This window comes from Teleopsis dalmanni, chromosome 1, assembly GCF_002237135.1.
Source record: "Teleopsis dalmanni isolate 2A chromosome 1, ASM223713v2, whole genome shotgun sequence".
Taxonomy (NCBI): domain Eukaryota; kingdom Metazoa; phylum Arthropoda; class Insecta; order Diptera; family Diopsidae; genus Teleopsis; species Teleopsis dalmanni.
Genome location: NC_051846.1, coordinates 114,053,534 through 114,070,535, shown reverse-complemented (window position 1 = coordinate 114,070,535; position 17,002 = coordinate 114,053,534). Strand labels below are relative to the sequence as shown.

The window sequence follows — 17,002 nt, the reverse complement described above, 5'->3', positions numbered from 1 at the left end:
AAGTTCATATATTTGTATGAAACCAGTATAGAATTTGATTAAAAATCAAATTTATAATAATTTAGAAAAATTTCTACATTGAATGCACACAAAGTCAAATTTTTATATTTTACGGAAAGTATAACTTAATGAACATTAATTTTAATGATCATACAAAATTATATCAAAACAATATCCCGTAGGTAATGTGTGTTTGGATACAATTTTGTCAAAACAAGTTGCAGTAATTAAATATTTGAAACACAATATGTTTGTTAATAATATTGTTAAAATAAGTTACCATAACTAAATTTGTATAAACCAATATCCCGTAATGGATATTGTTCAAGGGTTATTGTTATTGTCAAAATATTTTTTTAATAGTTTAGACTATGCATTAAATAGTTAAGACTATGCATTAAATTCAGAAATATTACCTTAATATTGCGAAATCATTTAGTAAGTGTGCAATAAGAATGAAGAATAGAAGAAGTGTTGGTGGTGTTTGTCCGTCCACTCAGCACCAAACAACTCTTCTGCGTCTCTGACTACTATCGAACGCCATTTTCTCTCTATTCCCTCATTATCAACAAAAAAAAAAAAATCAAAATTAAAGTAAAAAATTGCACTTCATTGATTGCCCTTTCGTCCGATGCAGCAAAACTAATTAAGCAGAAGAAAGCAAAAAAAAAATCGTCGCCCTATAAATCACCCAAAAACCCAAACTAATAACATGAATAGAAAATATATCAACCATTTCTATATTAGCCCTTTTCTTTTGAAAGTATGTATATCACAAAATAACAAGCGCTTATTTTGGAAATAACATGTGAAACAACAACACTGCTGGGTTATTTAGTCCAACCTTTTTGAAACCGCTTAACTAAAAAGCAGTTCAAATCGCACGATTTTTGAAAGTACTTACAAAATTTTCCAACTTTCGGAAATTAATGGCACCCTAATGTACATATATTAATACAAGCTGTACAATGCAAGTGATTGCGTCGTTACGGAAAGAACGCTACCATAAGGCCTATTTATACTATCATGAACGTGAGATGAACTTGATGACAACATGAACTGACAGTACAGTTTACAATATCATGAACTGCCATGCAGTGTGAAATTTGTTTTGTTTTGTATAGCACATAAATTTAAAACATTCAGCAGTAAAATTACTTAAAAGGTGTTCGGAGCTTCAGCAATGGATCTAAATAAAGAAATACTTTTAATGCAAGATCACTATGCGACATACTATAAGATTGACAGAACCCTGGGCATAAATTCCACCAACATATATAAAATATTGCACTTTTCTCCATCATATGAAAAAATTTCAAATAGATGCTCGTGTTGATTGCTGCACACAAATGCTCAAAAGTTACAATGGCGGTGCTTCAAAAGACGTTTTAGTATAAAAGATTATAACAGGTGACGAATCATGAATATATAGGTATGAGCCTGAACGTAAACAGCAGTCGACTTCATGGGTGTTTCAAGATGAATTAAATACAATAAAAGTTGTTCGCGTGCGAAGCACTTCGAAACAAATTATCGCTTATTTTTTCGGAAAAATTGGTTATGTGGCAACTATACGAGTACCATTACAGGAACGTAAAACGGTCAATTTCAAATGGCATATAACCATTTGTTTACCGAAAGTCTTCAGTGAAATTCGGAAAACAAACACACGCCACAGTCCTGATTTGGTATCCAATGACTTCTTGTTCCCGAAAGTCAAGAATAAACTGCTCATGGTTTTTATCGGCGAAAGAAGTAGAAACCGTTGTTGCATTTAAAAAGCATGTTTTGGCGGTGTCTGAAGAAAATTGGAAAAAAAGCTCTGACAAATAGTTCGAACGCATGCAAAACTGTATTAATCATAAAGGAGAATACTTCGAGAAACAATAAAGCAATTTTCAGCGACAAGTTAATATTTTTTCAATATTAGGCTTAAAATATAAATAGTGACCCTCGTATAATATACCTATTCACTTATATTATTCATTATACATTATACCAGAAATGCATACGTACTTCGTGGTCTCTATTAAAAACAAAAATGTCATAGTTGTCCTTAGTCAAAAAAAGGTTAGAAACCACTGATTTAACGCATCGAATGCGCTGTGTAGAATACGGCGACACAAGATGCAATCATTGTATTTCACATTTAAAAGCATTAAAATACAAGTGCGTAAAATTGGTTTACAATCTTAACAACAGACACAAGCGTAGCAAATCGAACAGGGCCTTCAATGACAGAAACAAGATAAAGGCCGCAATAACAATTATACAGTGACCGTAGTAGGACCAAAACCAATAGAAGAAAAAAATGTATGAGCCTGTAGCTAGTATTTTATTTCGGAGTCTATCAAATAATTTTTATCTTATTATTTCACAAGCTATTATAACATAAAAATAAATTTAATATAATTCCATTTCGATGCGATCCTATTAAAAAATATTTTATTAAAAGTATATGTCAAACAATTTCATTTGTATAAGCAATTTATTTAGGTTTAATACGACATTTACACTACACAGTGTTTACATTCGTTGTAATTCATTTATTCCCATTTCAAACAGCTGATTTTTCAACTTGCCTGTTGATTTGATTTTTGGTCTGTGCGAAACAAATGTTGCATGAAGGTTAAATACACCTTCAAACCTTACAATATAAACTGAAAACATATTTTTAACTTCGATTAAGTACTTTTTGGAAAGTAAAAGAAGAAAGGTTCTAAAAAGAGGTACATCGTTTTCAAGGAAAAGCAACCACTAAAAATTTGTTTTCCTTTTTTTTGTAAATATGTCAAAAATAGCCTTCTCAAATTGTCAAAATGCCATGAGCTTTTATTTAGGGTATGTTCAATGTATTCCTTTGCATTTGAAACATATTTGGAACACATTCGACCCTCGTTGGAATGCATTCATACAAAATGCAATCCAATGGATCTCATTCGCGCTTGAAATTTTGTATGCAAGAATGAGCCATTTGCTTTTCATTTTCGATATTTGACCACAATGAGCCCGATTGTTAGAAACTTTACCTTCAAGAAAAATATTTAGTATAGCAAAAATAGTAAGTGAGGTGGAAGTCGAAGAAAAAAACTGCTGTTGATGTATTTGTTCACCATAATTGCTATACTTACAGCAAACTGTTTATTTAAATTGTATTGTATACATTGAAAGGTGACGAAAAAAAATTTTACAAGAACTGCATCTGTAACTAATATAAGTTAGAGATTTTTAGATCTCTAAAAAGAAATATTAGCAAATTTATTTATGTTGAGTTTTAAACCATAAAGTGAAATTCTTTTAATATTTGAAATAATTTACAAAAAAAAATATTCAAACTATTTCAAAAAACCGCTTTATATCCTTGTTTTGGAAACAGAAATGCTATAAATGCTTTCTTTACTCTTTACTTTATCAATTGTCAAATGGAAGGAATGTATTAAAGACTCTGAGAGATAAGATCCGAATATGGCACAATCAGCAGTTCTGTGTATAAAGACATAGTCACAACTAAAATCAGAACGATGGCAGTGGTAACAACTTTCAACGTTTCCGTGTTAGTTTAGATATGGTCAACTAGTTAAAAAGAGAATACGATAGATTGACAGTGACACTGTTAAAGATCAAAATAAGACTATTACTATTCGGTTGATAAGCAATTAACCAATAGACCTAAGTGGAATCCCTAGATATTGTTGGTATAACTCAACCTAATCTATTCGGGTGATAATAGAGCACCTATTAAGTAACTTCAAAAGAGAATCGATGGCAGTACTAAAGAATATTGGTTAATGCCTAAATTCAGAAAAAGAATAAGACAGCTATCCAGTATACTAAACAAGTTGAACAGCCAGCCAAAGCTATTAAAAAAGGAATTCCAAACATTTATATACTTTCTGGTGAATTTCACCATTAGTGGCTATAAAATATCCAGCCAAATCGTCTGTGAATATAATTATGAAATTGTGCTGGAACAGATAATTTGGCACTTACCAGATTATCTGCCACAACAAATAGCAATAATAATAGTAAAATAATAAAACAATAAAAACAAAACAAAAAATAATTAAAATAACAATAAAATAATAAAAAATAATAAAATAATTTACATTTCTTCAACAAAGCAATTTTCAAGCGTGTTATTTCTAGCCACATTTCTAGCCCAAGATCAATTATACTGCGAAGAAGTTCAAATTTCTTCAGCAGTCATTCTCAAGACAGTCAGCACCACAGCAAGCTTGTGTTCACATCGCAATCTTAAGTGCTGCGCAAAGTTAGAAGAAATATACATTTCTTCAACACATTGTCAAGTACGTTAGAAATTTACATTTCTACGCCAAATCCATTTCACGGAGAAAAAATATACATATCTTCAACACATTGTCGGTTGCATTAGAAATTTACATTTCTACGCCAAATCCATTTCACGGAGAAAAAATATGCATATCTTCAACACATTGTCGGGTGCGTTAGAAATTAACATTTCTACGCCAAATTCATTTCACGAAGAAGAAATATACCTTTCTTCCACACATTACCGGGTGCGTTAGAAATTAACATTTCTACGCCAAATCCATTTCACGAAAAAGAAATTCATATTTCTTCAACACATTGTCGGGTGCGTTAGAATTAACATTTCTACGCCAAATTTATTTCACGGAGAAGAAATTTACCTTTCTTCTAACGACACATTGTCGGGTGCGTCGGAATTCACATTTCTACGCCAAATTCATTTCACGAAGAAGAAATATACCTTTCTTCCACACATTACCGGGTGCGTTAGAAATTAACATTTCTACGCCAAATCTATTTCACGGAGAAGAAATTCACATTTCTTCTAACGACACATTGTCGGGTGCGTCGGAATTCACATTTCTACGCCAAATTCATTTCACGAAGAAGAAATATACCTTTCTTCCACACATTACCGGGTGCGTTAGAATTAACATTTCTACGCCAAATTCATTTCACGAAGAAGAAATATACGTTTCTTCCACACATTACCGGGTGCGTTAGAAATTAACATTTCTACGCCAAATCTATTTCACGGAGAAGAAATTCACATTTCTTCAAACGACACATTGTCGGGTGCGTCGGAATTCACATTTCTACGCCAAATTCATTTCACGAAGAAGAAATATACCTTTCTTCCACACATTACCGGGTGCGTTAGAAATTAACATTTCTACGCCAAATCCATATCACGAAAAAGAAATTCACATTTCTTCAACACATTGTCGGGTGCGTTAGAAATTAACATTTCTACTTCAAATCAACTAACGGTGAAAAAAATCACAACTCTGTGGCAAAGTAGCCGCTCGTAGGCTTGATTATTGTAGGACTGAACCTGGAATCCGGCGAGCGAAACCTTGGCGAAAAAGTTTCGTTACAGTGCCCTTCAAGAAATCAGAATCATACTGAAAACAGGAAAATAGTGAATCATTAATTTCGCGTTTTTATTTTCTTAATAATATAATAGATAGATACAGAAGTAGATGTATCTCTCCTCAAAATATCAAATTTTACCTACAGTGCTATTAGCTACAGTAAAATCCATTGGGTCGTTTGCAAATGGGTCTTAGGAGTGGAAACATTCTCGTTACACATAAATTTTTTACTGTACAGAATAATTATTATAATTATTTGTCACAACGAAGACAAATGTGAATTGGTTGCAGAAGGATTCAACCGAAAGGTCAAAATTGTCATAATGGTATGAAATATATATTTTTATCAATGCTTGTAAGGTTGTTGCCTGATTTGGTATTAATACGTAAATGCATTTTAGTTAGCTGATTTAATATTAATACTTTAATACATTTTATAAAAATGTAAACAAATTTCAAAAACAACACGATTTAACTGATGCTGATAAGAACTGGGTTCATTGGAGTGAAAGACTTGTTGCCACATTGCCAAATATCTGTATATTTAATTTAAAAAATGTCCGATTTAAATATAGTGTAAAAAAAGACAAAATGATCAAGTTTAGTTAATGGACATGTCATAAAAAATTTTCAAGCCGTGAATTAAGGTTATTGGGTATATTTAGTACGAAATATTTTTGGAACGTGCTCTGAAGTCTTAGACAAACAAACATTTTGGTAAGAAGAAGTAAGAAGAAATCTTTTAACAAGATTTCGAGTCGTAACAAAAAATTCGCGCCAATCGTCAATCGGTGAAAGAGCTTAGTTGCTTATGTTCAACAAGCTACGGTAATATTAGCGTTTCAGAAATCAACGATCTGAATCCAGTAAACATACGAATCATAAATGAATGTAGCTGATTACGCAGATGATTTATCAGATGTTTATTTATTTGCAAAATTTTGTCTTATTTCTTTAACGACTCCATGTTATTTTTTTTTTTTGTGTCTTCTAAGAGAAGACAACAGTATCTGGGACGTCAAATAACAGTTTTCTCATGAATTCGATATAAAACTTCCAGCAGTTTAATAGAAGTATTATTCTTAATAGTTAAAATATATTACTATGACAATTTTATCCAAATTACTCACAAATAACGCCGTAAAGATTAATCTTTTTATACCCCAATTATCGAGCAAAATGACACCTTGCTGCTGATGCATGGCTATACGTAGATGACGCCATATTTTCTCACATTTTGGTCAATAGTTCTGAAAAACCAATTGCTTCAGCGGCAAAAACATTGGATCAGCATCAGGTGAAGTATAGTCAAATTCAAAAAGACGCCGTTGCTACAGTTTTTACAGTTTAACATTTTTATCAGTATAATTATGCCCAAAAATTTATTTTAGTAACCACAAATTATTGGTAAGTCCTTTTCATAAATAGGACTTATTATTTAAATATAAAACAAGATTAAGTGTCGTGATATTAAAGAACATGCAAATACTAATTCACTATCTCGGCTTCCACTGGATTTTAGTAATTACGAGTATTGTAAAAATATTGGAAAAAGTTAAAATATCGCTAGTAAGTGCCTTACTTTACTAACTATAACTGTGTATTGTTTATATACAAAACACTTTTATATATACACAATATATATATGCATGTATATTGTTCTAAAACTTTTGAATAAGTGTGCTAAAAGTGAATCAATTTTACATCAGCATTACTGGTATGTTAACGAAGATAAAGACAGCAAACTTGTCTATTTGGTATATATATAATGCTAGCTTAAAAATTGGCAATGCATCCTAGTTAATACCTGACCCACTTTGGGATCGTATCCATATAGATTTTACTAGAATCTACGCTAAGTTGATATGCTACTGCTTTAAAACAAATTTTTGCAATGAAGGTCATCCGGAACGCATCGTCAGTGGTGATTGCTCACAATTAACATTATAATTGTATCAAACACATCACGACAGCTACTTTCCACCCAGCTTCAAATAGACTGTCAGAGTATTTCGTATGCAACTACAAAGGATTACTAAAGACGAATATAGTCGATAACTAGTGAAGCTATGACAAAATATTAGTTTCGATCACAAAAGGCAAATCTTTAGTCGAAATTTTACATGGCCGTTCCATTCACACAGCATTAAACCAAATATTCAAACTTTCGAGCTTTTCGAAAACCCCAATTCGGAAAGCAATAAATACAATCTCTTCGATATTGTTTACTTACGAAACTACTCGAAAGTAGTCAGTCAGACATCTGTTAGTTGCTTCAAACCCCATCAAGACCAATTAAAGCGATGTGTAGTCAATAATCACAAGATTTATAATGAACAACGGAAGTATTACAAGTCTTCGAGACCCTAAAAAATCTGTTGGGCAAACTCCAACGGATCACATTCGAAGAGCTACGCCATTGTGCGCGTCCTCGAACTCAAATAGAAGGGTATTAAGCTGACAATTTATGTAAGCATTACAAATTAAATATTGTTGATATTAAAAATAATTGTATGTATTTACATACTTAATATGATGTTAACCATCTTTATCAAAGTATCCAATGATACTTGTCAAGGCACAAAACCAGCTATTGTCAAAATAATTTCTCAACCCTTCATACTGCAAGTATCATCTTCAATATCACGGTTTTAAAAACGTAGTACTTAACAAGCTTTCACCTGTTGTGCATCAAGATCTAGGCTTGCAAATTAAGAACACACTGAACAGTTGCTTGTCACGCATAAATACTAACATGTGAGGTCAGTTGCAACTCTGCGCTACACGATGTCGCCCATCTATTGTCATGTACAAAATGTGCACACAAATTATAGTTCTCTTGATTCATATCTCCTCCACGTTTCGGGGAAAACATTCCTTCACTGGACTCACATTATATTCAACATATTTATATATTTCCATCTTACACCATGTTATTCTATTATACAATGTCTTTCAACCTTCTATACACCTACTTTCAGATCTGTGTATATTCAAAAAGGTCAATAGTCTATTCTGATTTTAAAGCAATGCAAAACGCTAAGAATACACTTACTCCAATTTAAAACAGTGCTTTCATAGAGCAGTTTTCCTGCCAACACAATTAGATTGATTGATCTAAATTATAGGTTTTCTTGACTATTTTAAAAATTGACAGCTTTCTTTCTTTAAGAAGAGGAAATGTTGACCAAAGAAACTCTAAAACTTTTGTGTTTTGACACTTAATTTGTAAATTTATTAACGAAATCGTCTTATTCCTTAACCAGTATTTGAATATATTTTTCCTAATCCTTTCGATATAAATTTGTTGGATGATTGAAACAAAAAAGCTGCATGCTTGTTATTAATAATACTTTAATAAATAATTATAAATTCAGTAATTATGCTTTTTAAAACTTTATTATGCATACAGATAACAATTATACAAAAATACAAACAGTACAAGAGCAATTTTCATTCTGGCAATTTATCAAGAAAAGATCTTTATATTTATAGTGTAGAATACCAAAACCTTGAGAAATTGTCAATCTTGACACAAAAACACAAAAAAATTTCCTTAGATCACATTTTGTAGAGAATCTCAAGTGTAATGAAAATTAAAGTTAAGTTAATTAAATATTAATTTGTTTGAGTAAATTATGATGAAAGAACCTATGTCATTAATATAAAGATTTTTGAATAATGATGAATTATAGCAAACATTTATTTTTTAATTAATTAAAAACATCACTTGACTAAGCTTATTCTATCATAGTTTTGATAATTTTGTAAAATTTTATTACGTTATATTGAAACAAGATTATAAAGTAGCTATAAAATAATTGATATTATTTTCTTTAATTTTATATCTTATACATGCTTATTATTGTATTGTTCAAATACTTAAAATGTTAAATCAAATTTAAATTTTGTGCAACGTTTTACAATAAAAATTAGCCGATATTTTACTGAATATCGGAAAAATTATGACAACTGATGCCTCGGTAATTCGGCAAAAACAATTATACACAAAGCTTTACCTTTTACGGGACACTTTTGAACACTCCTATAATAATACCGGTTTCACTACAGACTACATCAATTACGTGTATGTACATATTAAATGGAATATCTTGAACCAATACGCATTGTCATTCCAATATAAACTCACTTTAAAAATTAGTTCCATAACACAGCACTTGGATCTGAAATTATTCTTTGCTATCATCTATTTCAGTCTAAGTTTACTGGTTCAATCCCTTGCATATTGCTAAAAGTTTCGTAAAATAATTGTTATTCTCTATCTTATTAATGCAAATCATATATACGGTAAATAAATTAAAATCTATACATAACATTCGTCGTCTCACACACTAAAATTGCATCATTTATCAAAATAAAGCCCATTTATATTAGAAATGGGACAAGATATTACAATATTATAACTCTACTACTGTGCTAATGATTGGTTATAAAATATATATATTTGGTGCTGGGTTTCTAATAGTTATCTTAAGAAATTAAAAATACATTTCTATGGAATGGCACGTGCAATAGCTGTAACAATTTCAGCTTTAATCAACATTTTTTTTGAGGGAGGCACTCGTTTTATGTCTGAAACCAAAGAGAGTAAAAACATCCGATCTTCATCTTGATTGTCTTTTTCTGCTCGCTGTTCGTTCATTTCTCTGCGCTCTAAATTGGTAAGCAACTGTAAAATCTTTGCTTGTAGTTCCGTTGATTCTTCATGTTCCAACCGAGGACGTTTCTTCTGTTGTACTGAAGTTTTATTATCGTCAACGTGTTTTTCTTCATTTATGGGGCTAGGACAAAGTACCGTGGAATTCATAAATTCACCTTCTTTATACTGCGCTACAGCGCAGTATTCGGTGTTCCAACTGTTTAAGACACTTTGGCTTGAAGTAGGATTACTACATATTACTGGTGAAGAAATCGTCGTATTTATATTTGAACTGACTGTATTTTGTGATTGGTCTAAGTCTTTATTTGTTGATTCCTTAAAAATAGCATCTGATACATTCATTTGAACTGCAGGTATAAGTGCATCTGCGAGATATATATCAGTGGATTCATCTACACTATTACCAAATGCTTCATACGATGCATCCATTTTAATATCTGGTTTAATGTCATAATCCTCAGTTAGGTCAATTAGTCTACTTGACTCTTCATCTTCGGGATCTTCGGTTTCATACGAATAATTAGCAGTATCTCGTAAACCAAGCTCTTCAGCAAGTCTAATAAAAAGAATAATTAAAAAATAAATTATTTTATACTCGAAACCGTTACCTGGCACAATGTGAACTCTTAATGTGTGGTATAAGGAACTCTAATTCAGCAATAATTGGACTCTCCTTTTTACGTATATAATTTTCAACCGTTGCGTTCTTTTTAACTTCGCGTGCTATTGAATCTCGCAACGTCTTCCAACGTCTTCGTACGCTTGATCCTGGTACAAAATGATAATTTTTAATAAAATGTTATTTTTTTTAAGTCTACATTTCATTAAATATGTATAATATTATTTTAATAACAATGTAACGTATGTACAAACCTAAGAGAGCAATAAAGAAATAAAACTTTAAAACACTATATTGTACTCCAAATGTAAACATACATATAATGGGTTTGCTAAATCAAAACGCTTCGTTTTGTCTTCTGACATGCAAAAGAACCATCAATCAAACATTTTTTAAGTCTCATATTCAGTCTATTTGATAAAGTTGGTGCGTTAGTTATACCCTGTTATTGCCAAACTTATTTTAGAAAATAACAATTTTAAGTAAGTTCTCGTATGGTATTTATAATAATTTAGGTGTGTATTAACTGAACTCGCATAATAACAGAATAATAGGACGGCGAATATTGCGTACACAAAACAATGGAAGCATAACATAGTTTAAATTCTTGGTTACTCTGAAATAACTTAAAAAATTAAGCAACGGCCAACAAAGTAACTCACCAACAATTTCCTTCGTTTTTTCGTCCATTGAAGAATATTTTGGAAACAAAGTAGCATAGATACGTTCCCATACTTTTTCTCTATAAATTTTATCGTTGTACAAGCTATTGTCACTTTTATAAAGAACTTCATTGCTACGTACTAACTGAATTAATTTCACACAATTTACTTCTAAGAACTCAGTTTTGGAACCAGATTTACTTTTATTTTTCATTTTGTAGTCAATACTCCTTACAGAGCTAGAAAATTACACACCAATACACAAAACGCTACTACACTTTAATACCAGCGACCAGCAACCAGCAACCAAAATAAACGCGTACACTACAAATATTCCTTCACCACAGCACAATTTACAGCGAAGACTGCAAAAAACTATATGCATCTCATTTTCACAAGCAGCATTCGCCAATGCTCACTGCGCACCGCGGCCATTGTAGCGAACATCAATACTTGCTGCCTCAACAAAAATTTTCGCCAGTGCGGGCGAACTAACAAGCGTTGAAAATAAAATGACAAATACACGGAAAAAATATAAGCAAATGTTAACTAAATTTCAACATTTCATCCCATTTAGTTATAATTTAGTAGAATTCTTCCAATAATAGTAAAAATAATAGAATTGTATTTTTTTAATGATTTATGTTAAAAAATTATTATTATAAAAATTATTATGAAATTATTATTTCAGATTGATTTCGTTTTAAATGCATAGTAAGAGCTCCAATCGGCCTTAATCGAAGTGCAACTGTAATATATCGATAAATTTATGCGTACGACTGTTTGTTGATATATCAAACTATATCGAGAGAAATTTAGGTACGTGTGCACATCTGATCAGCTAAACTAATTTGTTGAAGGCTATGTGCCGTGACTTACGCTGTATTTTCTGTCTTGATTTATAAGAGTTTTATAAAAATAAAATAAAGTATATAGCTAGGTTATATCAAAACACGGTCGACTATTTATTTGCACGAAGCATCTTCAATCAACCCCTAACATGAAACGGTACAAAACACACGAAATACATTTTAAATTTGCGAGCTGTGTAATACAAGTAAATTGTGATGAAAAATTGTAAAATTTGTATTGCCTTTTATTGAAATTATTCCAAATTTACTACAGCACGTCAAAAAGTGATATAATTAATAATAATAATTCTTTAATATCGAGATATTTATTTATTTTATTTGACTATATATAGTAAATGTTTAATACAATAGAGTTGCATATAAAAATGCATTTAACAAATATAATTAATAACTTACATCGTTCATTGAAGGTTTATAAGCATAAATGTTTCTCATTACACAATCAGTTATTAATGAAGTTTTTGTATGCAAATGTACTCACCAATTGCTTTTTTCTGATAATCACTTGATGATAAATAATCTGGGAAAAACTCTTGATATATTTGTACCCATGCGGCATCTTTTTTATTTTTGTCAGTGTAGCCTTCAACATAAAGTACTGGGTAAGAACGCACCAGTCGAATTAATTTAATAGAACTTAAAATATTCGGATGTGCTAATTCAGGTTTAAAATTCATTTTAAACTATTCAGATTTTAATTTACTTCACTAAATCAACTCAAGTTTCTTCGAAAAAAGTCTTGCACACAAAAAGTATTTTTTGTTACGACTGTTTGTTGATCTTTATTAGATGGAAAATCAAATAGAAACTGCGGATAAAAACAAAAGAGACTTGAAAGGCAACTGTCAAAGATAGTTTTACTGCTGGTATTCGCCGCAAATTTTATTAGCGGCAGCCGATTAGTGCCGCGGTGTCTTGCCATCCTTTTCATTCATTCGGTATGCTGAAGCTGCCACTACTTGCGACACTCGTCGAAAAAGATTATAACATATATTTTGATACAATGAATATTAATAGTTAGAATTGGGAGCAGTTGCCCGCAAAATGTTTATTCGAAGTACATATTCGATATATTTATGCTCTATTTTTTCTCACATTAATAAAATAAAATATGAATATTAGAATATTATATTCTATGTATCGTAATACGCAGCATGAATATTTTTTCTCCCCTTTGGCTGCAGGCACACTGCCTAAATTGTAAATTGATTTTTTAGAGTTTGCATTTAGAAAAAGACTTAATTTTGTTGAACTGGTGGAATAAAGAAATACTCGTTTGTTATCATAGTTCTGGGACGCAGTTTAAATAGAGTATATATGTGTATATATAAAAAAGTGTATATCTTGTCTTATTTATATATGTATGTCTTATATATACATTAAATTAACGCATATGCATTATTCGCCACTGCGTAACATTCTAATTGTAGTTTATGATTGGACTTAAAGAAACATATGTTAACATTTTAATATACGATTTCGTATATTATTTTTTATTGATTTTTTTTTTGGTTTTATTATTATTATTAAGGATATAGTAACGATATAGTTTCAATTGTACTCTATATCAGTGCTGTCTAGACCAGGCGGTATTTTGGACAGCCCTGCTCTACACAATTTCTGCAATAGCATATCAAGTTTTTGTATATAATTGAACAAGTATAAAATTTTCTAGCTCTGATTTTTTAATTTGAAAATCAAAATTAAAATCAATAGGGGTCTTTAAAATGATGTTTATTTTAAAATTATATTCATAAAATAAATGTAATAATATATATGGAGTAACATTAGCATGATTTTTTAGGTATTGCGTTTCTAGATTAGGTCTTATACACAAGAAAGAATAATATGAAAGCGTGCAACAAATAATGCCTCTACAAACAGAATAGTATTGAAATTTAACCATTAAAAATAAAAATATATTTGATTAATTCAATTATTCTACAGCTGGTTTATGATTTTGTTCTAACATAAACACAGCAAGTGAATTTGTTAATAAAACTTTCGCAGCAAAGTAACAAAACTCCAGAAAAATATGCGAATATAAAAGTCAAGTACGGCTTTGGGTCAGTGGGTTAAGGTGCGCTGACTCTGAACTTTAATTGCAGTCTCAAAAAATTATTTACGAATAATTAAATATAAGAATTATTTCCAGGACCATTGATGATGGGTATTTGGCAATACTCAAAACAGCTGTATGGTTAGCCAAAAATTCAATTAAATAAAATAATATAAAAAATTTTATTCTTGCAGTTTACTACTTTTCAAAAAACCTCATTATTAAATTATTTATTGAATTACAACAAAAATGAATTTATTTAGTATAAAAACAAGAACAAAAAAATAAAACGTATTCGAAAATATAAGTGTCAGCAAAGTGTTTTTTATAAATACAAAAAAAAAAAAAATAAATTAATATATACTATGCATTAGTTAATTTAAATAAATATTATATTAAGGTTCAAAAATCTGTTAATTAAATTTGTTAGCTTGGGCATATTAAAGATGGTCAGTAGTTTAACCCACTCCTCCAATATTTCTGTCTGGCTCAGGAAGAATTTTTCGATGTTTTTAGCGACTTTTTTCTTTAAAAGAAATGGCTAAAAATCGCTTATTATAGTATCAAAATACTTTCGAAGATATTACATCAGAGAAATCATTAACTGATAACTGAATAAAAATATTGTCTTCAAAACTTTAAAAATTATAAAAGTAAAAATAAAATAAAAATATTATCTTCAAAACTTTAAAAATTATAAAGTAAATCACTAAAAATCGTGATTTTCAACTCCAAAAAAAAACCCTTATCACCTATAAACGAACAAGATCGACCGTAATTATAACAAATCCTAAATAGTAGACCCATAAAATTCTATCCTATAACCCCAATATTAACTTACACCCAAAACAGCAGTCAATAAAAATGCAACAAATACTGATTCAATGTACAAAAGAAGGACTAGCTGAACTTAGGACATCATAAAACAATTAATCTGGCAGATGACTAACATAGCTAATATAACATTATCACATTATTAGTAACTGAACTGAATGGATAACAAAAATAACTTTAATATTATTTTTTAAAATGCGAATCCGATATACACATACATCAATATTATTCATTTGTCAAAATTTCATTGACGTGACAATAGTTTCGGAGACACTTTAAAAAAGAACTTAATAAAAACCCCAAATTACCAGAGTTTTCGCACCAATCATCCAAATGATAAAGCTTATGGTGGCACTTGTATAGGAATAGGAATAAATAGGGTACCAGCTCCCAACGGAGCGGAGCACTGCGAACATGGTTGATCTTTTGTGCTGTTACAGACCCTAACCAAACAGAAGACATTCCGCTTTCCGAATGAAAGCCAGAATGTCAGCCATTGAGGATCTCCTAATGTCAGAAAGGGAGAGTAGTTTTCGACCCAGTGACCTCCTCCTCACCCAGATCAAGGCTAGGCAGTCAAAGAGAATTTGACTGAAAGTCTTGTCTGCTTCTAATCAGAGTCGATAATCTATCTTTTTCGACAGACCGATTTTATTAAAGTGATAACTCAGTTCATGGTGACCAGTTAAATATCCCACCAGCAACCTTAACTCTGTTCTGCTGAAGAAGAATACCTTACCATAAGGTATATCTATAGATAAAAATATGAAATGTGCTGCACTGCAAGTCACATAGAGGAACACTTTCAATTAACTATGATTCAACTTGAAGACATTTATAATACTTTAGTTCTCTCAGGAATTTACTACACACCTAAACAGAATAGTCAAAATCAAAGCCAAGTTTTTCAAAAAATATTTGAAACTCTTGGAACTGGAATAATTGCTGAGAGTGACTTTATAGTCCCAATTATAGTCCAATTGGTAGGACCTTTTGAGTGCTCAAAAATTCTATTTGAACTAGTGTGTTGGATATTGCATTGTTGTGATGGAGGATGATTCCTTCGACTGTTGGTTTTCCTCAATTTTCTGAAGGTTGTGTATCACTCAGAATTCAACGTGAATTTGCTCCGCCTGCAAACAATTTTTGTCGTGTTCGGGTCATGGGAACTCAACAAGTAACTGGCTATTTTGTTACGGGCACATCGGCGTAGATCGATGATTTACCGTCTGTCACGATGTTATGTAAAATGAAACAGGCAAATAAAAATCAAAATTGTTGCTGTTTTCAATACAAATTAAAAAACTGGGAGTAAGTGAAAAAACAAATGTTGGTATAATTTCGGTTATGTGCCTCATCACTCAGCCGTGTATGTATATATTTCCTTTCAAATTTGGACACAAGCAGAAACTATGAAAGTAATAATCAAAATATGAAATTGACAAACTTATGTGACACTCTGCACAACATGCATTTTCTTCATAAAATGCGAAATTTTAACGTACCCGTTAGCCTTTACATAACATGGGACTAGAACTGTTGAAATACAATTCATCGCAAAGAGACGCCCACAGAAAGCTCAAAGCGCAGCTTAAGTACCAATCGCCAGTCTTATAATAATAAAAAAGTTATACAAAATATTTATTTAAATTACTTAATAGTTTTAGTGTTTGGCAATTTATCTATTTAATTTCAAAACTTTTTGTTGATTTAAATTTCTGTTATTTCGATTTAGAAATGTATAATCAATATCTTATCTTACTGCTCTAAATGCAGTAGTACATGATCGCAGAAATATGCTTCCTGGTGTTATAGGTGCTGTTGATTTTACGGAACTTAAACTAAAAATCTCACATGGAAGTAGAGCATTGCTACAGAAATAGAAATTTTT

General features: G+C 30.9%; 1 protein-coding gene across 2 annotated transcripts; it reads right to left on the bottom strand.

The window, feature by feature from the left end:
* Positions 1-9,828: 9,828 nt before the first annotated feature.
* LOC119662707 lies at positions 9,829-13,011 on the bottom strand. Of its 2 annotated transcripts, none has more exons than XM_038072405.1 (3): positions 12,700-13,011; positions 10,674-10,833; positions 9,829-10,621 (listed from the first exon to the last, which is right to left on the bottom strand). In XM_038072405.1, exons 1-3 carry the CDS (start codon positions 12,893-12,895, stop codon positions 9,898-9,900), a joined length of 1,080 nt encoding a protein of 359 aa, XP_037928333.1. In that variant the 5' UTR covers positions 12,896-13,011; the 3' UTR covers positions 9,829-9,897. The 2 variants fall into 2 exon arrangements, with proteins under 2 accessions (XP_037928333.1, XP_037928327.1); XM_038072399.1 differs by lacking the exon at positions 12,700-13,011 and adding an exon at positions 11,347-11,908.
* Between the last annotated feature and the right edge of the window lie 3,991 nt (positions 13,012-17,002).

Excerpts from the sequence above, each read along its gene's own strand:
- LOC119662707 (XM_038072399.1), bottom strand. The coding sequence starts at position 11,560 with ATGAAAAATAAAAGTAAATCTGGTTCCAAAACTGAGTTCTTAGAAGTA. Across the intron at positions 10,834-11,346 it reads AAAAACGAAGGAAATTGTTG|GATCAAGCGTACGAAGACGT; the intron begins GTGAGTTACTTT and ends ATTTTGTACCAG. Across the intron at positions 10,622-10,673 it reads AAGAGTTCACATTGTGCCAG|ACTTGCTGAAGAGCTTGGTT; the intron begins GTAACGGTTTCG and ends TCTTTTTATTAG.